This window comes from Pteropus medius, unplaced genomic scaffold (assembly GCF_902729225.1).
Source record: "Pteropus medius unplaced genomic scaffold, Ma_sr-lr_union100, whole genome shotgun sequence".
Taxonomy (NCBI): Eukaryota; Metazoa; Chordata; class Mammalia; order Chiroptera; family Pteropodidae; genus Pteropus; species Pteropus medius.
In genome coordinates, this window is record NW_024353907.1 from 2,724,798 (window position 1) to 2,749,973 (window position 25,176).

The 25,176-nt window shown below is 36.3% G+C and overlaps 1 protein-coding gene and 1 pseudogene across 9 annotated transcripts in view; one reads left to right on the forward strand and one right to left on the reverse strand.

Annotated features, from left to right (window-relative positions):
- Positions 1-136: 136 nt before the first annotated feature.
- The window catches only part of KDM6A (lysine demethylase 6A), a 197,075-nt gene continuing 172,035 nt past the window's right edge, over positions 137-25,176 (forward strand). For 4 of the 9 annotated variants that reach the window (XM_039851562.1, XM_039851566.1, XM_039851565.1 and 1 more), the window contains exons 1-2: positions 137-653; positions 875-938. In XM_039851562.1, coding sequence (XP_039707496.1) covers positions 493-653; positions 875-938 — 225 coding nt within the window. In that variant the 5' untranslated portion in view covers positions 137-492. The remainder of the gene's footprint in view (positions 654-874; positions 939-25,176) is intronic. The other 5 variants (XM_039851564.1, XM_039851568.1, XM_039851563.1 and 2 more) reach the window with 2 other exon arrangements.
- LOC120593696 (uncharacterized) lies at positions 14,533-14,651 on the reverse strand (annotated as a pseudogene).

Below are 25,176 nucleotides of genomic sequence, written 5' to 3' on the forward strand. Positions count from 1 at the left end.
CAAGTTAAGTGGAGCCTCGGCTGACGTGAGTCAACAAAGATCACGTGAGGCGAGGGGGCCGCGCCGATTGGCGGGGCTTGCCGGGTGGGGGGGTTACGGCGGCGGCGTGGGGTTCGCTGTGTGACACAATTACAACAACTTTGTGCTGGTGCCGGGGAAGTTTGTGTCTCCAACAAATCCCTCCTGTGCCCCCCAGCCCCGCGCGCTCCGGCCGTTCCCGCCGTCCCTGTCTGTGGCTGCCCCCCGCCCACCCCCGCGATGTGACCCTACAGCCGAGCCGCTGCCGCTGCCGACTCGGGGGCTCCGCAGCCCCTACCGCCGCCGCCTTCACCGCCGCCGAGTTGAGATTTTTCGTCGCTGCTGCCCGCGGCGGAGGAGGAGGAGGCGGAGATAAAGTTGGTTGCCGATCCCGCGCGGAGATTGGGGGCGTCTTTACAGACCCCGGCCTGGGGGGGGGTGTCGGCGTTGGAGTTGTGAATTCGCTGCGTTTCCATGAAATCCTGCGGAGTGTCGCTCGCTACCGCCGCCGCTGCCACCGCCGCTTTCGGTGATGAGGAAAAGAAAATGGCGGCGGGAAAAGCGAGCGGCGAGAGCGAGGAGGCGTCCCCTAGCCTGACAGCCGAGGAGAGGGAGGTGCTCGGCGGACTGGACAGGTATGGGCCGCCGTCACCCGCCCGGTTGGCTCCGGACGGGCTGGCGCCGCTCTCCCGCGCGGCCCAAGAGTGGTTCACCTCTGGCGGCGGCGGGGCGGGCACTTCGGCTTGGCGCTCTCCGTGCCTGTATCCGCTGCCGGGGCCTCGGGCTCGGGCTCTGGCCGGGGTGGGTCGGTGGCGTTTCCTGGAGCTTTAACTAACGCGCGCGTTTCTCCTCACAGCCGCCTCTTCGGGTTCGTAAGGTTTCATGAAGATGGCGCCAGGACGAAGGCTCTATTGGGCAAGGTAAGGCAGCCGGGGGACGGAGCGCAGACGCGGTCTCCACAGCCGGCGCCCCGCTCGCTCTGGACTCCGCGGCCCGGCCAGTGCTCATTGTGGCAGCGAACGAGGGTTGAGGGGCTTCCGGAAAACTGTTGCCTGGCTCTGCTCTTCCCCCACCCCCGGATACCTCGCTGACTCCCTTGCGAAATCGCCCTCTCATAGCTGGAGGAACGGAGACGGCAGCGCTTTGGGGCCGAGCTCAACTGGGTCGACAAAATTGCTTGTTCTTTTCCGGCTTTTTGGGGGTAGACCGATGATCTTCAAGGTGCCTGTTTAGTGTCAAGGGATCGTAAATGTGTGCACATGTCCCCAAATTTCCGACTTTCTTCCCTCCCTCGTTTTTTATTTTCCCTCAGGCCGGCTGTTCGTGATGTCTCCTGGAAACCAAACGTTTTGGGCTTTCTTGTGTCCCTGCTCCCAAAAAGGGGGAAGTTGCACATAGTTTAGGGCGGTGAAGAGTTTGCTTTGGGCTGTTGACGTGCATCCCGATTGGTATGTGTTTTACCTGAAGTTAGGTGACTTGTTTACTTTTTGAGTCTTTCTGTGATAGAAATTCTGCAGTTATCTGTGAATATGTTTTCTTCTTGGAGCCCCTCGTTTCCTGTGTGTCTGACATCGGAGGCCAGCGGGGATTCGGGGTGTAGCCTCTGTTTATTTGTGTGGAAAGTTGTTGGCACTGTCATTTAGTTAAGTAATGGCTGCTCCTATCGGCCCAAGATGGCGGGACAGGGTGGGAGGAGAAAGTGAAGGGGGGGGGTTTGGGGAGGGAGGAGAGGTAAACATGGAAATAAATAGTAGCGATGAATAGGCTTCTTCGGAGTGTGCTGCTCCATGGTGTTTAATAAAAATTAACCAAGATTATTTGCATATAGAATTCTTGTACCTTTCTGAAGCTTGGAAGGAGCATTCATAAGCCTGGTAAATGCTTATCAACCTGTAGCACATTTAGTTACCCATCCGTAAGCTGTTGAACAAAGGCTGTGGAGTCTCGATCAGCCTGCATCAGTGTGTCTCCTGATCAAAATCTGACTGAAATGATGTTTATATGCTTTCTTCTTGATTGGGACCCTGAAACTTGGAGTGTGTGATAGGTGTTGCATCCATTAGACATTTTCTTTTCTACCTGAAATCAGTAGCTTTACATTTGACACTTAGCTTTATTGTTGCAATTGAGAAGGAAGTTGCAATGACTAAAGCCTAGCATTTTATTCTTAAGTTGATTTTTTTTTGTTTCGTTGTCTCGAATTTTTGTTCGTAGTTTGGTTTAGTACAGCCACTCCTTTTATCTGTAATTACACTTTTTCTGTTTTTGTTTCAAAGATGCTAAGTATAAGGAGTTTTGATCACAAGTAATGACTAGAAAGCTAAACAGAAATAATTCTTTTCAGTAAATTCAGTCCCTTCAACCGATACAGATAACTTGAATTAAACTTTGACTATGTGGGTATTAATTGGTTTCATTAAAATTATCGCTGGAAAAAAGAATAATGACTATGAAATGATTAAGCATCAGTGATGTAAGCCTTGAAAAAAAAATTTCAATCTAGTATTTAAAATATTTAAAAATACTTGACAACTGTCAAAGTTGTCATTCAAAAAGATTAAACAAAATATTTAGATTTAAGGAGCATTATTTTAGAGTGAATAATGATGATCTTATAAAGGCTCCTTAAATCGTTTGCAAAGATAATTCATTTGGTTGCTTTTGGTTACACTAATGAAAAAATGGAATCTTATGTGGATAATGTGCAAAATGTTAAAGATTTCATATTTCAGAATGCTTGCTTGTATTTAGATGGATTCATAGTGGATGGTGCTTAACATTGGATTTCAGATTATAATATTGAACCCTGTAGCTATTCACTACTAAGTTTACATTTTAAAGAACTGAACATTTTGAAAATTTTTTTGTGAAAGTGAGTTACTTTCTTGATTGAATACAGTAACATTTTAAAAATGAGAAACTTGGGAAGCTTCATTATGTTTTGGGGGAGAATTAAGGCTTCATAAAATACTGGGTAATTTGATAACCTAGTAAGTATTTCGTTGCGATAAAGAAAAAAATTTTCATTACTTCAGACTCAATGCTTGTGAGGTCCTACCTATTTAGGTTATTAAGCCTCGTTAGCCTTAATATTAAAATAAAACATTCTAGAGTATGTGCTTGGTTGCCATCTATATGAGCCAGAACATACCAGTGAAATGTGTAATGTAAAAGCTTGACATTATATAACCTCACACTGTGCGTTTGAATAGGATTCAGAATAGAATGAATGAGCTGGAGTCCTGCTATATAGGAAGTATTGAATTTTTTAGTTTTGTCCATCTTTGAACAGTCCTGGGAAATATAGTAATTCCTTTTTTTTTTTTTTTGGTGTGTGTATGGAATGTTGAGTTATGTTGATTTGTGGTGCCCTATTCTCTTGAAAGTCTTAAAAACAACAACAGTTAGCCTTTGTTGTGAGCAGGTTCAGGCTACTTGCTGAGGGTAGATAATGGAATTGAATCCCAGGATTCATTTTTTTAGCCATGGTTTTGTCATTCCCCTCCACCCCACCCCCAAAATTTAGTCTGCACCTTGTATACATTTTTTTTGACAGAAACTTAGCTATTACTACTTATTTTCAAAAATTCTTATTCCTATATATGTTATTAGATCTTTTCTTTCAAATTTATAGGTTTTAAAAAAAGATAACGCTTGACTTAAAAGCTTTGGAAAGTTTAAAACATTTTATAAGTGTCTCTTAACCTGCCCCTGAACTGGTATGTTCCTTTTCCAGGTGTAAGGATACTTTATCCAAACTGCTGATTTCTCTTAGTGTCTGAATATTTTTATAAGACTCATTGATTGAAAGAATTTTTGTTTATATCTTTGCCATTCGATATATACTGCTTGGGGTTTTGGATTAAAAAAATAAAGAGTAATTCAGCATATTATCGTAGTAATATCTTTAAATTATATTTGAAAGATTGTAAACAGCAAGTGGCTGCTTAATCAGAGTTCTTGAAATATAGCATAATCTTGGACCACTTCGTTCTTTAAACTAATGTTGATCATTAATCTTTTGGCAATACAGTAATTCAAGATTCTTTTTTAATTATAGTGGAGTTACTAAAAAGTAGTTAAGAACTGAGACATTAACAAATTATGACAATTTTTTTAGTATCTATTTGAAAACCTTTTGCGTTAATCTTGTTTTCAGTTAGATAAGGATTTGAGTTGAAGTATTTAATATATAGTAATATGTAGCATAAATATGGTAAGAGTATAATTGTGGCAATATTATAAAGTATATTTAGAGTAATATGCTAAAGGGCTGGGGAATCTTTTTCTTTTTTTTAATATTAAGGTTTTACTATAATTAAAAGTTTTTATTTTTCAATTACAGTACACAACAGTATATTAGTTTCAGGTTTACAACGTCGTGATTAGACATTTATATACCTTACAAAGTGATCATCTTGATAAGTTTTTTACTCATCTGGCACCATACACAGTTATTACAATATTATTAATTATATTCCTTACCCTGTATTTTACATCTCCGTGACTTATTTTTATAACTGGCAGTTTGTACTTCTTAATCCTTTACCTTTTTCACACATCAGGGCTGGAGAATCTTGTCTGTGACAGGGAACTGTTGTTAAAATACATAGTTGTTCATTTTGAAGTATCTTTATATCATTTTAAAGTTTGTCCTAAATATCCTGTTTTATTGGAACTTTTTTTTTTGTAATTCTGTTAATTAATAAAAAGATATAGACTACCAAAAAGTTGTCACAGATTGTTTACCATTTGAAAATATGCTTTTTTCCCTAGGAAAATTAGTACTAAAATACTTGACATTTTTAATTTTGGGGGTAATGGAAATAGCTTAAGATCCATTAAAGTATACATTTTCCTAAATTTGGTTTGCTTGCATGTGGATTTCATGGGAAAATTATTAGGTCAATTCTAGAGGTGGCTTTTTTATATTATAATATTTGGATGTTGATGTTTAAAATTATTCTGTATTCCATGTTTCTCTTTCGTTGGCACTTAAAGGAATGTATTTATTCCCAGTGCTAAAGAAGGTTACAAAAGTAGCCACAGCATAATGTCATGCTTTGTGTTTGAAATTTGATGAATTTTAAAAAGTATTTTCTAGTTTGGAAAGTTGTCTTCTAAACACTTATAGTCATTACTGTTTACATGGACAAAATCTCTTGCAGTTAGTACATTTTATAAAATTTTGACAGATTTCTGATAGTAAGAGATTGCAGAATGTTTGCATATCTGGGCACAAATTAGAACTGCAGGAATATATATATAGACACTTTTAGGTTTTGGCTTTCTTTTGCACCAGATAGCTCTTTCCGTAGATTCAATTACAAATCGAAATGACTAGGAAACTTTTGACTGTTACCTTTAGATATATTTTAGGTTATTAAAAAAGAGAAGAGTTTTTGTGACTTTGGTGGTAAAGTGGAGTGATGGGCTATGGTTTTAAACCAAAGTGAAAGTACAGTGCTTGGCTAGCCTACAGAGTGAAAAACCTTATTTTGACTTGATTATATAACATTTAGTTTTTATTTACATAGTACCAGTATTATTTTGCAGGTTTGAAAAGGTTTTTTGGTAAGTTTATTTTTACTTTGAAACTCATTGTAATGCTTTGAGTTCTTTGAAATTGATGTTAATGACTGATAACACTGTGCATTATTTATAATATTTTTGAAATGTGGTATCCAGAGAGCTAATTTATGTAACCAAAACACCACCATATTATCTAAGAATTGAAATGGTGGTTAGGTTATTTAGGGCCCACGTGTATTTATTTGTAGACTAGTTAATTAATGGAGTTTAATGAATGTGTAATTGACAGTCTTATGTACTCATACTGAAGCTTCACATATAATTGTATCAGTTTTCTGTATTGGCTTATAATTTGTCAACAGTAAATTAGAGCAACAAATATTTGAGTGTACACTAAGTGCTAGTCTTCTATGAAGAGAACATGAAGATAACATGGATATCCATCACCTGCATTGAATAACCAGTTTCCTAAGAGGGGTGAGATAAGTAAAAGGATGACTAACACAGGAATTTCAGTGGCAGAAGAAAACTGAAGTATCCTGACAATTTATGATAAAGGTCAGTTTAACAAGTTAAAAGTTAGAATGACTTTTTTTATTTTTATTTTTTTACCACCCATAAACACGTAATTAGCAAGCATGCGCAAAAGCAGTCATCTGGTCAGTGGTGTAACAAGGCTGAATGGGACTCCTAGTGCACTCTGGAGAATATTTGGATCCCTGGGTTTGCTGATTTTTAGATCCTGTTCATGCACAGGTGATGGTGGCTTTACAGTGTTTCTAGCCAAGCCACCACATTAACTTGAACATCATTTATTTTTCTGACGAAAACTTCTAATACCCCTCGTGCTACCAAACGCATTCCAGAGCTGACTGAAGTAAAGGCAGTAGAAGCATTGCCTTTGAGAGTGCTGTTCTGGCTTGTTCTCCTAGAGCTTCTCAGTTATAGATTTATTCCTGGACTGTGTATTCCTGATTTGGTAATTTCAAACATTAACAGCCTCTGGATTTTAAATTAATAAAATTTTAAAATTAACCGATAGTTGCTGGGTTTATCCTGATGTATTTTTGTTTTTTTCTTAAAACATTTAATGAGAAATTATATTCTGTAACATTCTGTGTCAGACACTTAAAACTAAATTATTTTATTTCTTACAATACACTTCTGAGTTAAGTGTGTGGGGGGGTGTTTACATTTGTGAGATATTGCAGAATGGTTTCTGGGCTAGCTTAATGTACAGACAGCCTATTCCATTCATCCAGGTATATGTTTCAACAAATTATGTACTTTGAACACCAGGCCCCAGAAGAGGGAAAAAAAAGACCCCGCCTGTTAGCTCCTTATGCCTGGGGACTCTTATGATCTAGACCATCTTTCCCTGGATTGGTAGTGCTGGAGGTGAGCAAGGCATTGCTTCTTTGGGACCCTCATTGTCAGTTAATTTATTTACTCTTGCTGCAGTTCTAAGTTGAGTATCAAAGTTCTACCCTAGACTTGGCCTCAGTAGAATGGCTCTTATTAATAGGATGGGGATTGTCTTGATTGTGTTTCTGGGAGATGATGTTTCTTGATTTCAATCTTAGTAGAGAATTGTGATTTTGTTTGTGAAAACATTTAAAATTTGATTTTAGCTTTTAGATTTTCAAAGGATGATCTGCTTGTTTTTTTCCTCTTTGATCTCATTTTGTAATAATATTTATCTTTGTTATGGGTTCTTGGGATCCTTGAATGAATGTTCATGGGTCAGTTTAAAAAATTCTCTGACAAGGTTTTGGAAGGATACTTGAGAAGTAGTTAAATAGTACAAAACCCTCTCCAGTGAGGAGGAGGAAAGGAAATTTCAAATTTTATACTTTATAGATTTCTGTACTGCTTTTTTTTTTTTTTTTGAAACCAAACTATAGACATGTATTTCTTTAAAAATAATACAATTAGCACACTGATAGTGAGTACACCATATATTTTGGTTGACTAGAGATGAATTTTATACTAATGCGTGTATAGAGATACCTGTAAAGGTTTTGTTAAATTGGGATATTTCTGAACTTGATAGTCCTTTAGTGGGGATAGGTGTGAAGTAGAGATGTATCCTTGTTAGATTCTGTTTCTTTGCATTTTAGGTGGCTTTGTGATAGTCACTGTACTCATTCTTTTTCACTTTGATCTTTAGCATCTATTTCATTGATGACTTGACTTTTGGGCCTGATTTGGCACAGGCTGACATTTGGGACTTAATTAAGAACTGAAACCAGGAAAGGTGGGAGTAATCCTTAATTTAGACACTTTTAGGTTTCTCAGCCAATATGTGAGCCATTTGCCACTTTCTTCTACAAGCTTTTTTTTCCTCACCCATTTCTTTTATTCTATTTTCTCTACATTGCTAAAACTGTTGGTGTCAATCTGTTGTGAATGTATTCTTATATTCTTTTTGTAGTTTTGATTGTGGTAGTATTTTGTCTGTGTTAGAATAAATAAAAGATAACTGCTACTAAATATTCTCAGGAAGAAGGCTGGGCTTTGTTATAGTTAAGAGTATTATATAAGGACATCTAATTTATTTTAATTTAGAACAATAGAAGAAACCCTTTTAGATAAAGGGTTGTTTTCAGACTGTAGATCTATTACATTACGTTTATTAAATCCTCTTTTTAAAAAACAATTTATTAGGGAAAATTTTCAATATTTTTAAAAGCAGAGAAAATCAACTAACCAACTTACCGTCACTGATCATTACCTGGCTTCAACAATTTTAAACTCATGACCAGCCTTGTTTCATCTATATCTTGCCCTTCATCCCCATTATTGTGATGGAAATAGTACACCTCAGTCAAATCATTTAATCCATAGATATTTCACTTTGTTTCTGAAAAGTAGCTACAATGCCCTTGTTATACATAAAATAACTTAATATTAAATACCCATGGGCCTTTATTTTTTTTGCCATATGGAAGTTAAGAATTAGTTGCTTTGGAAATGTGTACAAAACATTTAGTTGAATATTATGTGAGTTTTTATTTTAATATTGTAAGATTCTGCAATAGAATATTAATTACACAATATGTTACAAAAGAATTTTTTCTAAGAACTTCATGACTCTTAGTTGCTTGAGTCTGTTTAGATAGTTCATATATATATAGGAAAACTTATTTTTAAGATATAGTAGTTAAATGGTTTAGGTTTTTGAATCTTTTGCTTTACTTGGTTGATTTGTGATATGGAACTACTGTGAATGAGGGACTATGTCCAGTTCTGGGGCAACAAGTAAGGCAGGCTGTTGTCTGCCCCTGTAGTCTGGAGAGATGGACAGACTGAGTGTTCACATGATGAAGTAAGTACAGTAATTAAGGTATATGCAAAGTGCTATGAACTTTTAAATGATGGCGCAAGTAAAACATTTACAAACTTTTGATTATGGGTAGTTTAAACTGTCCCATCCACACAATTCCCAACATGTTGACTGGAGAACTGCATGAGGGAAACTGCACAAAGATGTAACATTTTGTCTTGGTTTTCTAACACTAGTAGAAGTTTAGTAAGAAGAAAAAGGGCAGAGAGTTGGAGATAGGAAGTTAAACGGTATTTGAGGAATTGTGAAAATTCCTAGTGTGAGTAGAGTATAGGGTGTGTCCGTGGGATTGAGAGGAGGTAACTGAGCATGTGAAGGCCCCATCACTCTAGGCCATAGGATGTTTTGGGGAGTCATTGAATTCAACTCTCTCTAATCAGGGCAAGTGACATGACCAGAAATAGGTTTTATGGGAATACTACTGGCTACAGTGAGGATAAGTGGGAAGGGAAAGGAACCTAGTTGTGAGATACTGATGGCAATGCATGGATTTTTAGAGTAAAATTCTGCTTCTGCCACTTACTAGATGTGATCGTTGTTTTCATCTTTCAGAGGTTCAGTTTTTCTCATCTGTATAATTGAAGTAATACATTTCTGGCAAGCTATTGCATTTTATGTTAGGATAAAGTATGTAAAGTGGCTCACATTGGGCCCGCCACGGAAGGTGTTCAGTACAAGATACGTGTTGTTATTATCTTGGAAAAGACAGTTAATTTTAAACTTAAGACTGTGGTTTAGGAATGAGGGGGGAGTTAAAAGCAGATTTGAAATCTCTTGAAAAGGCCTTTTTTGACTTTTATAACACCTCACTGCTTTGGTTTTCTTTGTCCCTCTCACTACATCTTAGTCTCCTTTGAAAGGAGGTTCTGTTCTAGGTTGTCTTTAATCACTCTGCTCCCAACTTGTATGTATACTTGACTACTTTATTTGGGAGGGTGTCTGGAAGGCACCTTAAGCTGAACATATCCAAACTGAATTTATCATTGTCTTTGGTGATCTTTATCTTAGTAAATGGCAGTTATCACTACCCTTGCCAGAAACCTGGCAGTCATTCCTGACTCCTCTTTTGCTTAACCTATCAAGTCCTAATAGTCATCATATCTTGTCATTTCTGTGTTTTAAATCTCAAATCTGTTTGTTTCTTTCCATCCACACCTGCCACCATCCTAATGGCAGCCATGAACCTATCTTTGATTTTTGAAATACCTTAATGCAGTTTTTTTGAGTACTTACATTTGCATATAGTACAAAATGGAAAAATTACTTAAAGGATGTTGTTACAGTGAAAAGAAAATCTCCCTCCCATATCATCTCCTTGAATTTTTATAGAAGTAGCCATAGTTTTTACTACTAATATTTTATATTTGCAGGAATCATTCACTTTCTTGATTTATTCTTGGTCTTTATTACAGAAAAGGAAAAATAGGTAAACTTGAATTCCTGTTTTGTTGAAAATGCTACAGGGCATAGTGTGTTATTAATTTATGTCATAGCAGAATATCTTTATTTTCATTAAAGATTGGTGTGGAGCTAGAACAATGGCACTTTACTTTTTGGGGGGTCATTAATTCTTTGAGGGTAAGTGTAGCTATGTACTTTTTGTATATGATTTCAGAGAGTGAATAGATCCCTTTGAAGCCCAGCTGTGGACTCCATTATTTTCAGTTAGTTTAGCTTACATACTCTTGGATAGAGGTGTTAATAATAGGAGTATGATGGGGAGAAAGAAAAACTTCAGACCCTCTGGACTGGTTAGGCTTAAATAGCATGGATTTTGCTGCAGTTTTGTGGTGGTCTATGACCACTTTACATAGTCTCTCAAATTCTCCTCTATTGATTATAAAGGGTGCTAGGGGAAGAGAATGTGGACTGATCCCCAGAGACTTAATTGCTCTAACTGGAAAAATAGCTATAAGCACATGCTCCATTCACATAAGTAACAGTCTTTAATATTGTTTTCTCAGCCTGGGTACTCAAAATGCTGGTTTTGTTGGAAGGCTGTGTGATAATACTGGGAAGTAAGATGGATTAGAAAACTGAAGACCTGAGTTTTGTAGGGTCTGCTGCTTATATTAGTCACATCGCTTAATTCTTGTCCCCAGGTTCACCGTCTGTTAAGATAAAGGACTTGAGAAGTAAGAGATTCCAAAGTGACTCTAGCACCAGGATTTAGGAGGCTGTCCGTTTGAATTTTTAGGATTGACTCAGTTCTTTTAAGATTTTGACCCAGGAGGAGGGCACAGTGGAACTTTGTTCTAGATTGTAATTTTGTTTGATTTCAGCCTCAAGTCTTCAAGACCAGAAACCAAATGAATACAGGCACATAATGGAACTGAGAGTTGTATGTCTTTGTTAATCTAGTACTATTAACTGTTCAATTAGTCTTAGATTGATTTGAAAGTTGGTCTTATTTATTGAAGGTTAGTGTTTTGACTTCTTCAAACTGATATAGTTGAGATTGTTATTTCTTAGGTCAGTTCTGATGTTTCTAATTCTAGAACATATATATAATCACCATGTATACCTGTTTGCTTAGGAACTCATATCACGGCAGAGCTAAATGAATTCTCAGATATGAAATGATAAGAAGTGTTACATAGAATAAATATGTACTCTTAGTTACTTACTGGGCATTTGGGTGTTACAAAGAGTACCAAGAATCACTTGGCATTAGTTGGAGGCACTTTCTGATCTACTGAATATAAACTTTTATTGTTGGATTTTGCTGTGTGTGTGTAGTATGTATGTATGTATGTGTGTATGATTATATTTTTATTATAAATATGTCAGTTAAAAAGATAGGTTTGGAGTTTGTAAGGTAAATGCAGAGTACCTTAAGTAACTCTTAAGGAGAAACTTTTTTTTGTAACATCTCTTTAAAGATGATAAGTGGATACATAAAATGAAATGAGTCTTCTGTTACTGAAGTTCTTCGCCTTTACTCATTGACACTAATTGGCCAGGATGCTGTAAGCAGCATTCAGACATCAAAGGATAACTTTTACTGTTAAGTTATCTGTAAAGATTATCCAACCTTTAAATAGTCATGATTCTATGAAAAAGATAACTGGGTTCTGAATATCTGAAGGAAAAGCTGGAGTCCTTACTAATCTGATATTTGTGGGTTTTTTGTTTGTTTTTTTTTGTTTTTGTTTTTGGCCATTGCTTTATCTTGTTGGACGTGATTGTCCTTACAGAAATGGACATCACCTGGCAGATTGGATATCATGAATATATTTCTGTAAATGGAAGCTTTTTAAAAAAATTTGACTTTATTTTGAGAGAATAGAGTCACATGCAGTTGTAGGAAATAATAGATCTAGTGTACTGTTTATCCAGTTTCTCCCAGTGGTAACATCTTGCAAAACTATAGTACACTATCACAACCAGGATGTTGACATTGATACAATTAAGATACAGAACTGTTCCATGACGAGTATCCGTTTTGTTGCCCTGTTATGGCTATATCCACTTCTTTACCCCCTTAAATATTCCTAACCCTTGGCAACAACTAATCTAGTCTACATTTCTTTAATTTTGTCATTTGAAGAATGGTAAAGAAATGAGATCATGCAGTATGTGTCCTTTTGGGATTGCCTTTTTCACTCAGCAGAAATCCCTGTAGGTATCAATAGTTTGTTCCTTTCTTACTGCTGAATAGGATTTCATGGTATACATGTACCATAGTTTCTTCAACCATTTACCTCTTGAAGGATTTCTGAGTCCTAGTTTTTGGCTATTGCGAATAAAGCTGCTTTGAACATTTGTGTACAGGTGTTTTTTTAAAACTTATTTTCTTTAATATAAATGCCTAAGAGTATAGTTGCTGATAGTTGTATTTTTAGTTTTATAAAAAACTGCCAAACTTTTTCAGAGCAACTCTATCATTTTACATTCCCATTAGCAGTTCTCACCAGTGTTCTAGTTTCGTTGCATCCTTGCCAGCATTTGGTGTTTCTGCGAGTTTTTGTTTTTGACATTCTTATGAGTGTGTAGCGATAGCTTATGGTAGTTTTAATTTTCATTTCCTTAATTGCTAATGATGTTGAACATCCATCATGTCTTCATTTTCCATCTATATAGCCTTTTTGGTGAAATGTCTGTTCGTGTCTTTTGGATTATTGATTTGAGAGCTTTCCTTTCTATGATGTAAAAATTTAGTGCTATATGTTTACCTTTCAGCAATACTTTTGCTGTGTCTCACTTATTCTTATATGTTTTATTTTCATTTTCATTCAGTTCTGTGCAATTTTAAGTTTCCTCTGAGATTTCCTCTTGATCCATGGAATATTTCGTAGTGTGTTCAGTTTCCAAGTATTTGGAGATTCAGAGATTTTCCTGTTTTCCTGTTATTGATTTTTGACTTGATTCTATTATGATTAGGAAATTTACTCTGTAATTTCTATTCTTTTACATTTGTCGACATCTGTTTTATGACCCAGGATATGGCCTATTTTGGTAACTTCCATAGGTGCTTGAAAAGAACCCATATTCTGCTGTTCACTGGAGTATTATATACATGACAATTAGATCCTATTGGTTGATTGTTATTCAGTTCTGTATCCTTGCTAATTTTATGTCTAGTAGTTCTATCAATTGCTAAGAATGTGGTGTTGCCAGATCTCCAACTATAATTATAGATTTTTTTATTTTCTTTTTATCTCTATCAGTTTTTTCTTCTTGTACTTTGAGGCTCTATCATTTGATGTATACACATTTAATATTGTCATATCTTCTGATGGGTCTATCCTTTTATCATGTAATGTCTCTTTTTCTTACTAAAATTACTAGTAATTTCACTTGCTCTGAACTCCACTATATCTGATAGAAATGTAACCACTCTTGTTTTAAAAAAAAAAAAAAGAAATTTATATGGTATGTCTTTTTCTGTGCTTTTACTTTCAATCTACCTATTTCATTGTAAAGTGATTTTTTTTTGGGTGGACGGCATATTGTTAGATCATTTAAAAAAATTTACTCTTCCAATTTCTCTCATAATTGGTGTATTTAGATTACTTGCATTTAGGGTAATTATTGATATGTTAGGGCTTAAGTGTGCTATTTTGTTATTTTTGTTTGTTCTGTTTCTCATTCCTCTGTTTATTGTTTCTTACCTCCCTGTGGCTTATCTGGATATAGTTTTGGGATTTCATCTTGATTTATAGTATTTTTAAGTATATCTTTTGGTATAGATTTCTTATTGGTTGCTCTAGGTATTGTGATATTCATATGTAATTTATCACCACTATCTTCTGGTATGGTTGTTTTACTGCTTCTAGTGAAGTACAGAAATTTCCCTTTCATTTAGTTCCTTCCTCTCTACTTTAAAAAACTTTTTCAAGTATTTTCTCTATATAACATCGAACACCACGTTAGATAGTGTGATTAATTTTGTTTCAACCAGCAAATGCGATTTATGAAACTCATGCGTAGTGTAAATAGTCTATTATACTTACTCCTAATTTTACATATTCCAGTGTTCTTTCTTCCTTTCTGAAGGCCCGTCCTTCTGCTTTCATTTCCTTTCTGTTTATAGAACCTTTTCTTTTTTCTTTTTTCAGACAGGCAACTCTTGGTTGACCTAACAGATTGCAAGGACCTAGTCAGCTTACAATCCCTTATTTTTTTATTTTTTACACCTATAGCACCTCGTCTTCCTAGGCGGTCTCCCATCCAAGTACTAACCAGGCCTGACCCTGCTTAGCTTCGGAGATCAGACGGGATCAGGCTTGTGCAGGGTAGCATGGCCGTGGACTTAGAACCTTTTCTTAGTCATTCTTTAAGGTAGGTTTGCTAGAAAGAAATTCTCTTAGTTTTTTTTGAGATTGTCTTTATTTCCCTTCATCCTTGAAGGATATTTTTGCCATATATAGAATTCACAGTATACAGTGCTTTCAGTATGTAAAAAATGTACTATTTTCTTCTTTTCTCTATGGTTTCAGATCAGAAATTTGCTGTCATTTGAATTGGTGTTCCTCTATAAGTAATGCATCATTTTTTTCTGGCTGTTTTCAGTATATTTTCTTTGTCTTTAATTTTCAGAAGTTATTATGTATATTGATGTGGATGTCTTTAGTTTTATTTGGGGTTCACTCAACTTTTTCTATCCATGGGTTAATGTGTTTCATCAAATTTCAGGATTTTTTAGCCATTATTTCTTCAAATATTTTTAAAATCCTACTCGCTCTCCTTCCAGGACTTTGTTAAGAATCTTAGCTCTTTTATTTTTGTCCCATAGGTCCCTGAAGCTCTGTCAGTTTTTTTCCCTGCCTGTTTTCTCATTTAGGTTGGCTAAAGTCTGTTGATTTGTTCACTTACGCTCTTGTCTATCATTTCCATTCTATTGTTGAGCCCATCAAGAAAGTATTTATTTTGGTTATTGTATTTTTAGTCTTATAATTTCCACTTGGTTCTTTTAAAATAATTTTGCTGAGATTTTCCTTTTTTACCATTTGTTTGAAGAGCGGTTGTAATTGTTTATTGAAGCATTTTATGTTGACTATTTAAAACCATCAGATATTCCATCCAAAACCTGGCTCATCAGTGTTGCCTATGTTGATTGTGTTTTTTTCTCATTCACATTGTACTGTTTGGGCTTTTGGTATGGTGAATGATTTTTGTTTGTACCTCAGACATTATGGATATCATGTTATCAGAGCTCAATTCCATTAATTCTTTTTTATGGTAGGTGGTCTCCTTGTTGAGATGTAATGCAAGGGGTGGGGATGTGCATGTTCAGCTTCTCACTGGGGCCTATTGACAACCACCTGGGCAAAATTAGGGTACTCGGTCATACTGTCTTGACTGATGGGATACAAGTTCACCTCCTCCCTTGTCCTCACATTTTCCTAGCAAAAGTTGGCACCAGTTCACACCACTTTGTTGCCTCTGAGTGGAAGGTGTAAGATTAGCTTCCTGATGGGTTTTGCTTCCTCAGCAAGAGAGAAGAGGAGAGGTAACTCATACTACTCCTGCAGGGTAGAGTAGAAGCTACCTATTTGGTACTACTTCCTTGGAGCTAATGTGAGGTGCAGCGTGGTGGAAGCTCAGCCGACCCTCTGGGCACCACTGGCATGAGAGAATGAATGAAGCAGATTGTTGGCTATTTTGTCTAGCTTGGCTTCATTCAGTCTCATTCCTGGGTGAGTGTGGACGTTCAGTTCCCCACAGCCCTGCTGACACTAGGGATGGGAGGAAAGTGGAATGCTGACTGGCTCCACCTCATACCACTTGTTCAGTCTTGTTGATGCCAGGGTGCAGGTTCAGCTCCTTACTGGTTCCTGCTGATATCAGGCCCGTGTGTGTGTGTATGTTTTAAAGTGTAGTAGTGACTAATCCTGCCTCACACAACTTTATCAAATAAGTCTTTGCTCCTGGATGATGTGGAGGCCCAGCTAGCCCTTGACCCTGCTGACACTACCTTAAATGGGTGAATCTGAACACCAGTTGCTTCTGCTGGGTGTAGGGTATGGAAGAAGAGTATCTCTTTCAGCCTCACCACTAACCCATTAGGGTTATTGGAGCACCCCGCTCCTTCTGCAGGGCCTGGCAGATCAGCTTCCTACTTAGCCTCATCCATACTATCCTGGCAGGGGAACTGGAGCACCACCGTTTGGGGGATAGAAGATCAACTGCCTGTTTTGTCCTGCCAACACTACCCTGGTAGGGGACTTGGATTGACACTGCCTTCACTTCACTCTGGCTGAGTGGAAGAGGGTATGGAAGATTAGCTGCATGCTTTGCCCTACTGAAACTGGAGGGTTCACATGCATGTTTATGTGTGCAGATTTTCCACTGATGTTTGATGGGTATTGCTAAAAAGGTTTCTGTTGATAAGCTACCCTTTTCCCAGTCCTTTGGCTAGGAGGTAAAGACTTTTCTTGGAGCTTTCTTTCCTCCACGACTGTTGATGGTACTGGATTAGGGACTTCTGAAGAAGCACCCTGTTATGAAAATATGTGTGGCAATAAGAAAACCCAAGGAACTCACTGCCTTGTCATTCCTCAAGTTTTGTTGTCTTCAGGAAGTCTGCTATCTCTTTTTTCCCCCCATCTTCCGGATACTTCCTTTGTTTGTTGTATTATGTCCAGGAGTTTTTGTTAGAGAGAGGACCTGAGAAGAATGAAGCTACTCCATTTTGGTGGAACTAGGTCTTCCATTGACTTTTATAGTAGTGCAAGTTCGAATTGTGAAGTTTTACCTAAAGCTATTATGCCATGTGAATAAAGTAAGCTTTAAAAAATCAAATTTATAGGAAAATCTTAACTTTGACAATATCATCATAACATAGAATCCTCATTACAAAGCCATTTTCTTGTATCAGGGATTGACCCATAGCTGTATTACTTTGGGGACAAGGTTTAAATAACTGCAGTGCTTACTTTAGAACATCAAATGCTTTCTGTCATATTCTTTAAAGGAAGTACATATTTACATATACAGAGTGAACCTGGAAGATAAGCTGGGTTATAACAGAATGTCACTGTTTTGTTTTGCCATCAAACAGCAGTTACTCTTTAGTTTCCCATGCCAAATATACCAATGCAACAGAACATTCTACTCTTTTTGCAAAATCCCATCCCCAAATTCTTAAAACACTTAAAATGGACAAAGTAATTCAGAAGTTTTTAGAAGGAAGAGGAGAGGTGGTACATAGAGATATTTCACTATGAATTTCAATTGAATAGGCAAGTGAAAACTTAATAGGGAGGAAGTCTCAGTCCACTCTAGGCAGAGGATAACTAATTTTTGCAATGTACTTGTTACAAAATTCTACAATTTTAAAATGAGGGGGCTTTTATAATTCATTCTAGCTCTAAAATTTTATGATTTTTTTCCTTTTCGTTCTTTTGAACTTGTTGGAGTGCAATTTATATAGAAACTAAAACATGATTTTTTTAAAAATAGAAAATCTTGGAAAAAAGATTAACTCTTTAAATTTCTCTCAAGTTTAGCTATTTTATTTAAGAAATGAATTGATTTATTTTCTGAGTAATATGCTCATCATAATGTGGAATGGTAAATGTGCATTCTTTCATCCATTAGTTATTTTGGCTTGTGTTGTTTAATTTCCATATACTTGTGAATTTCTCAAAATTTTTTATTTCTAATTTTGTTCCATTTTTGTTAGCATAGCTGTTATAATTTTAATCCTTTTAAGCTATGGAGACTTGCTTTGTGGTTTAATCATGGGGAGCGTTCGGTTTGTACTTGAGTAGAATGTATGTCCTGTTGTGTGTGGGGGAAGTGTTCTGTAGATGGCTTTGAAGTCCTGTTGGTTTATAGTGTTTTTCAAGTCTTCTGTTTCCTTGTTGATCTGCTCTTGTTGATTATTGAAAGTGGAGTATTGTAGTCTCCAACTATTATTGTTGAATTGTATATTTGTTTTCAATTCATCTTTTGCTTCAGTTTTTTGAGTTCTCTTATGTGTATATTTGTTTTTAATTTTTAAATTTTTGTATCTTATTGATGAATTTGTCATTAAAGCATGTTCTTCTTTGTCCCTAGTAACAATATTTGTCTCAAGGTATATTTTTTCTGATTAGTATGGCCACTCCAGCTCCATTTTGGTTACAGTTTTTATGGTACATATTTTTATATCCTTTTAGTTTTATCCTAGTTTTGTCTTTGAATCTGAAGTATCCTTTTTAGGAAGCATGTAGTTAGGTCATGCTTTTTTACCTATTCTGCTAATCTCTCCTTTTTAATTGTGTTCAATTCATTTGCATTTTATATGATTACTGATAATGTAGGATTTACATCTGCCATTTTGCTACTTGTTTTCTATATGTCTTCCATTGTTTTATTCTCTTCTGCCATTTCTACTTTTTTTATGTGTGTGAGATATTTTCCAGTGTACCATCCTACCCTTTTCATTAATTTATCATACATTATTTTTTTAATGGTTGCCCTGGGACCTTACAACCAGTTCTGATTAACACCCACTTAATTTCAATGTATACAAAGACTTTGCTCCTATATAGCTCCATTTCCTCTCCCTTTGTGTTGTTATTGCCATATGTTACATCTTTATATGTTGTGTTCCCATCAACACAAATATGTAATTATTGCTTTATTGAGTGTCTTAAATCAGATAGAAAATAAATTTAACAAACCAAAAATGCATTTTATATTTGCCTGGGTAAATTACCTTTACTAGTACTCTTTATTTTTTCTTGTGTATTTGAGTTATTGGCCAGTGTTCTTTAATTTCCACATAAATGACTACCTTTTCTATTGCTTGCAGTTCAGGTCTGCTAGTGACAAATTTAGTTTTTACTTATTTGATAATATTTTAATTTCTCCATATTTATGGATCGTTTTGCTGGCTATAGAATTCTTGGTTGACCATCTGTTTTTTTAACACTTTTAACATATCCCATTGCCTTCTGGCCTCCATGATGTGTGATGAAGAAATCAGGTATTATCTTATTGAGGATCCCTTGTACATGATGAGTCACTTCTTTCTTGTTGCTTTCAAAATTCTTTGTCTTTTTACAGTTTGACTATAATGCCTCAGTGTAAATCTGTTTGAGCTTAATCTATTTGGAGTTCATTCAGCTTTTTGGATGAAATACATTTTAAAAATTAAATTTGAAAAATTTTCAGCCATTATTTCTGTAAATGTTCTTTCCTCAACAATCCTGTGACTGCTGATATGAAATTTTTGGTACATTTCATGATATCCCACAGGTCTCTGAGGCTCTGTTCATTTTACATTTTTTTCCCTTTCTGTTTCTTGACTGGATAATCTCAATTGGTCTGTCTTCAAGTTCATCGATTCTTTCTGCCTGTTCAGATATGCTGTTGAGCCTCTAGTGAATTTTTGAATTCAGTTATTGTACTTTCTATTTGGTATTTTAAATATATATGTAATTTCTCTCTATTGATGGAGTTGGCCCTCTGTATCCACAGGTTTAGATTTCGCATCCAGGTGGTGACATGTGTACTATGTAGTTAGGCCTATGATGCTTGCATCTGTACTGAACATGTACAAACTTTTTTCGTTGTCATTTGTCCCTGAACAATACAGTATAAATACTATTAAATAACATTTGCATTGTATTACGTATTTTAAGTATCCTAGAGATGATCAAAAGTGAGAGGATGTGTGTAGGTTATATGTAAATACTATGCCATTTTATATTAGAGTCTTGAGCATCCGTGGATTTTAATATGGGGATGGGGAGGTCCTGGAACCAATCCCTTGCAGGATGACTGTATTCTGTGTTTTTTTGGTAGAGTGTCCTTATACTTTCCTTTAGTTTGTTAGGCATGGCTTCTTTTAATTCTTCAAATATATTTATAATAGCTGATTTAAAGTCTTGTCTAGTAAGCCTATCATCTGGGATTCCTCTGGGACAATTTCTACTGATTGCTTTTTGTTCTTTGACCATACTTTTGTTTGCATATCTCAAAAATTTGGTTGAAAACTGGACATTTTAATAAAATGTAACAACTTTGGAAAACAAAATATTCCCTCTGTAGCATTAGTATTTGTTATTATTTGTAGTAGCTTCTTTGTTTACAGTACGTTTCTGAACTAATTTGGTAAGTCTGCATTCTTTGTCTTTTATTGCCACTGTTTATCTTAGTGTTTAGCTAGCTCATTATTAAACAAAGATTTCCTCAACTGTCTGGAACCAGTAAGTCTTTGCTAAGGGTGCTGCATGTGCAGGCAGTTGACAGTTCTGCCATAGCCTTCACTTTCATAATTGTGCATAGGTGTCATGGTCAGACAGACCCTAGGGACTTCTTAGGTTTTTCCTGGGTATGTGCATAGCCTGCATCTCTGCTTGGCCTTTTTAATTATTAGGTTTTTCATATTTGTTGGATCTTTTCAAAGCTGTTATGGACATCTCATTACCCTACCTTTCCATTTAAGGTTTTTGGTTATTCTATTGTTTGCCTTAATTGTTAACCCTCTGCTTCAGCAAGCTGTGAAGTTAAACAATTTTCTGGGATGATATTTTGACAAATATACCTGGCGAAAAGGCTTTTTGCACTGAGCAAGCTGCAAATCAGGGTAAAAACAGATAGCTATGCAAGTGGGATCTTCCAGGGAGCCATCAGACAGGTCAGATAATTACGAATATTCTGGGAATGAAGTTTTGGAGGAGAGCTTCAGTCTCCTCTGCTTGCTTTTCAGGCTACTAGTTTGTACTGCAAATCCATGTTGTTAGTTTTCAAGTCTACTTACTATGGAGTTGGCTGGGAGGCTGGGACTATGGCAAGTTAAAAAGCCATAAAACTCTAGGATTTTTGGGGGGGGGTAATTTTAATTTTATTTTGTATTTTTACTTTATCTTAATACATTTAACTTTAAACTTTTTGTTTATTATACTTAAATGTCACCATTAAATATTTCGGGCTGTGTCATTTTGAAATTTAGTGATGGACTGATGGCTTTAAAAATGTGATAGATATTGCAGAGTATATTAAGAGAATCTAGGAGGTGGTAAAATTCTGTCTATATCCATTTAATGGCTCAACTCAACTAGGGTCATGTAGACATAAAACTTGCAGTTGCGAGGAAAAACCCATTTAGGAGTAAACTGAGGTCCTTGGTTCCTGACAGAATGCCCCCTGACTTTTCAAATACAAAAACCAATTGTACAAAATCCTTATCAGGAGAAAACAGTAGCAACAGGATAGATGAAATTATTTGTAAGTGCCAATCTGGATGGTGGCGGCTAGCCAAGTGTGGAAGGAGCAGGACTGGCTGGAGGCTGGAAACCCTGGCTGCAGCTCACGCTCAGGACCCAGGGTGGAACAGTGCCCTGAGAAAGGCAAATGGTTAGTGCACTTAAAACCCCTCGTTTTCCAAAACAGTTCCTAGGACGCTTTTCACAAACAGTGAAAACTCTCTCGTTAACCACAATTTAGCCATTTTTCTTGAGCAAACCTTTCCCAGATTGCTGAAAGCTTTTGGTTAGTTTCTAGAGTTATCAAAAAGTTGATTATGACAATATTTGCCACTTTTCTCATTATGGAAGAATTGTTGAAGATCTTTACTTTTCATTGTTTTTGCTGATGTCACTCTGAGTTCTTTTTTAAAGGTAAAATTATAATTTCGTGCAAATCTTTTAGTTCTTATTCAGAACAACAGTTTTTTCATCTATTTTAAATGTTTTATGCAGAAAATTTTGGTTCTCAAAAACGGTAGCATAATTACATTGTTTGATCATGCACTACATACATTAATGGTGCTAGAATAACAATACCAACACTACCATGAACTATGAGGTTACTCACTGTAGCTGAGAATTTTTTGTAGTTATTGTTGTCTTAGGATATATTCCACTGGGAATGTTCGGTCAAATTACTGTTTTAACATTACTTGAAATAATTATTCTCTATCTGGTTATGTTATCCACTGGCTACATAGGTTTATTTGTTTCATTTCGCTTTTGGCATTTTATTGATTGCTTTTTTAACTTGTAATTTTTGTAAAATATTTACATTGTTTTAAAATAAAATTACCATCATATTCCCTCCTTGACCATTTTTAAATTCTAAGTGTACTATGTTTTGTTTTAAAAATTAGAGACAAATACATGCATGCACACACACGTCTATATTAGTACAGTGGCTAGACTTTTTTTTTTTTTTTTTTTTTTTTTTTGCCGTTTGCTTTGCTTGGATATTTTAGTACTGTTAACACTTCTAGATTTTGGTCTGTTCAGAGAATCGTTCTCTGTATTCCCTTCAATGATAACTTTGTACTCAAAAACCTTTGATTTCTTCTTGTTGACTGGACTGGCATCTGATGCTCCTCAATATTTGGGCCCCCATAAAACTTTAAAACTTCGGATTCTCTGTATTTCCTCTTCATTTTTTCATTATCTCATTTTTATTTCAAGACTTGCTTCAAATGGTTCCCTTTTCCTTTTTATGAAGCTTTCTCTTATCCTGTAGAGGTAGAACCAATTGCTCTTTCTGCTCCCAGAATATTTTTTCTTTTTAAATTTAATTCACTCTTTTTTTGTTAGTGATAACTTTATTGATATAATTTGCATAAAGGCATAGAGTTGTAATATACTTTTAAGTAAAAGAATACTTCCATTCCCTTTTCCATTCCTTTAGTTCTTTCTTTTGAAATTTATTACATTTCATATTGCTAATGGTGGTATTTTATTATTTTTTAAAAATTTTCGACTTTATTTTTTGCAGTGGGAGATAACCTCCCACCTAGCTGCTTTATATGACCCCATATATCCCTTCTCCCCCATAGTGTTATGTTTTTGGATTAAATCAATGTTTACATTATGAAGACTATATAAACAAGTGCTGTTTACTATGATTACTTTTCTCTTATATTTAGAAAGTTTTTTTTTCTTAAAGGGATTAATTGACTTTTTGTGTCCTCATGTTAGTAGCTATGGTGTGGTCAGAAGCACATATCAGGTAACTGATCAGTTTTTAAATAGCCATATTCTTCAAAGATTGCTGTGACTGTGTAGGCTGCTAGGCTTATTGGACAGCTGGCATCCTAGGGCTGCAAGAAGCATAAGTTTAATAGCTAGTGCTTTGGTAGCCAAAATGGGGAAGCGGGCTACGTTGCCATTCCTCACCTTGATCTGTGCTTGGTGTTTCTGTTTCTATCCAGCATCTCTAGAGTTAAGTGTTTAGTCTTTAGCTGGTATGGCTAGAATTAAGTGTTTGGTTTTTAGCTGGTATTGGGGAGAAAATAATAGAGGTGGGACAGTTCCCTGGCAGCCTGTTTTAGAACAGATATAGAAGTTTCACTAGTTCTCTTTCAGTTTTTCCATAATCCTCTTTTTTTCAACTCCTGCCTGCAGTTAATAGGCCTTTCTAGGATTCTGCTGCTTGAATGGGCTTCTGACTTGTTGGGTAAAACCTAAGACACTGGCATTTCATCTGCTTGTCTTTCAGAATTTTAGTCGCCTACTTTGTCTGACTCTTCTCTCCCTTTGTGGTCTGGTTTCTTACTCTATAACAAACCATACCAAAACCACTATTTTGTTAGGTTCACAAGATCTGTGTATCAGGAATTTGCAAAGAGTACTGCAAGAATGTCTTCTTTTTTTTCTTTTTGGGACCTGAGCTATGATGTCTCATGGCAGAGGGAGACTCAGACAGCTAGGGCTCCAGGATCTACTTCCAAGATGGCTTCTTCATCAAATGTGTGGCACCTCGGCAGGGATGACTAGAAGGATGGGCTCAGCTGTAGCCGTCAGCTCAAGGGCCTACTTACTTACGGCCTTCCCAGTATGGTAGCTTTAGGGTAGTTGGACTTGTTTTGGCAACTCAGGGATCCCTGAGAGTTAGTATTTAAGAGGATCATGTGGAAGCTGCATGTCCTTTTATGACCTTTTCTCATTAGTCACAGGGTGCCATATCTGACCTAATCTATTGTTCAAAACAATCACAAAACTCAACCACATTCTAGAGGAGGGATCAGAAACTCCATCTCTTGATGGGGGCGTGGCAAGGTCACACTGCAGAAAAGCATGTGAGATGGGGATATTGTTGTGGTCAGTATTGGAAAGTACAATCTGCCACACTTCTATTTGTTCTTAAGGGTGGCTATCTTTTAATTCCTTCACTCTTATTTCAGAGGTGTTGGGATGGCGCAGAGGTTAAACTCAGCTGTTCAAATTATCTTGTTTAACTAGAAGTCCTGTGTACGATGATTTTTGTTTTTAAGTAAATCTTGTTTCATTGAAGAATAATGTGAATACAGTTGAGTTCACATATCATAAGTGTGCTGGCAGTTTCGTGAATTATCACAAAGTGAACACATTTTGTAAATGCCACCCTAAATCAGGAAATGGAACAGTAGTAGCATTCCTGAAGCACCTCATGCCCATTTCTAGTTATTATTTCTACCCTCCTCCCTCAAGGTAACTATACTGATTTCTGTTATTATAGATTAGTTTTCTGTATTTTTGAATTTTACATGATGGAATCTTATAATACATACTCTTGTGTCTGGTTGCTGTTGCTCAACAACACTTTTGAGATTCATCCATGTGTTGCAAGCAAGCACGACATCATTCAGTTTTATTGTTGAATAGTATTCTAACATAAAAATGTATGAATTTACTTACCCATTGTGCTGCTTATGTCTCCCATAATGGTTAAAACTCTCTGGATCTTCAGTCTCATTTGTTTACTTGTATGATTGTCCCTTTAATAGCTTTCTTTGCTTTTGCTTGCTACTCTTTAATTTTTCTCTTCCCCCCATGATTATTATTTTTATTATATTATCTCCCCTGTCTGGAGGACCTTTATCCATCATTCTTTCTGGAATATAT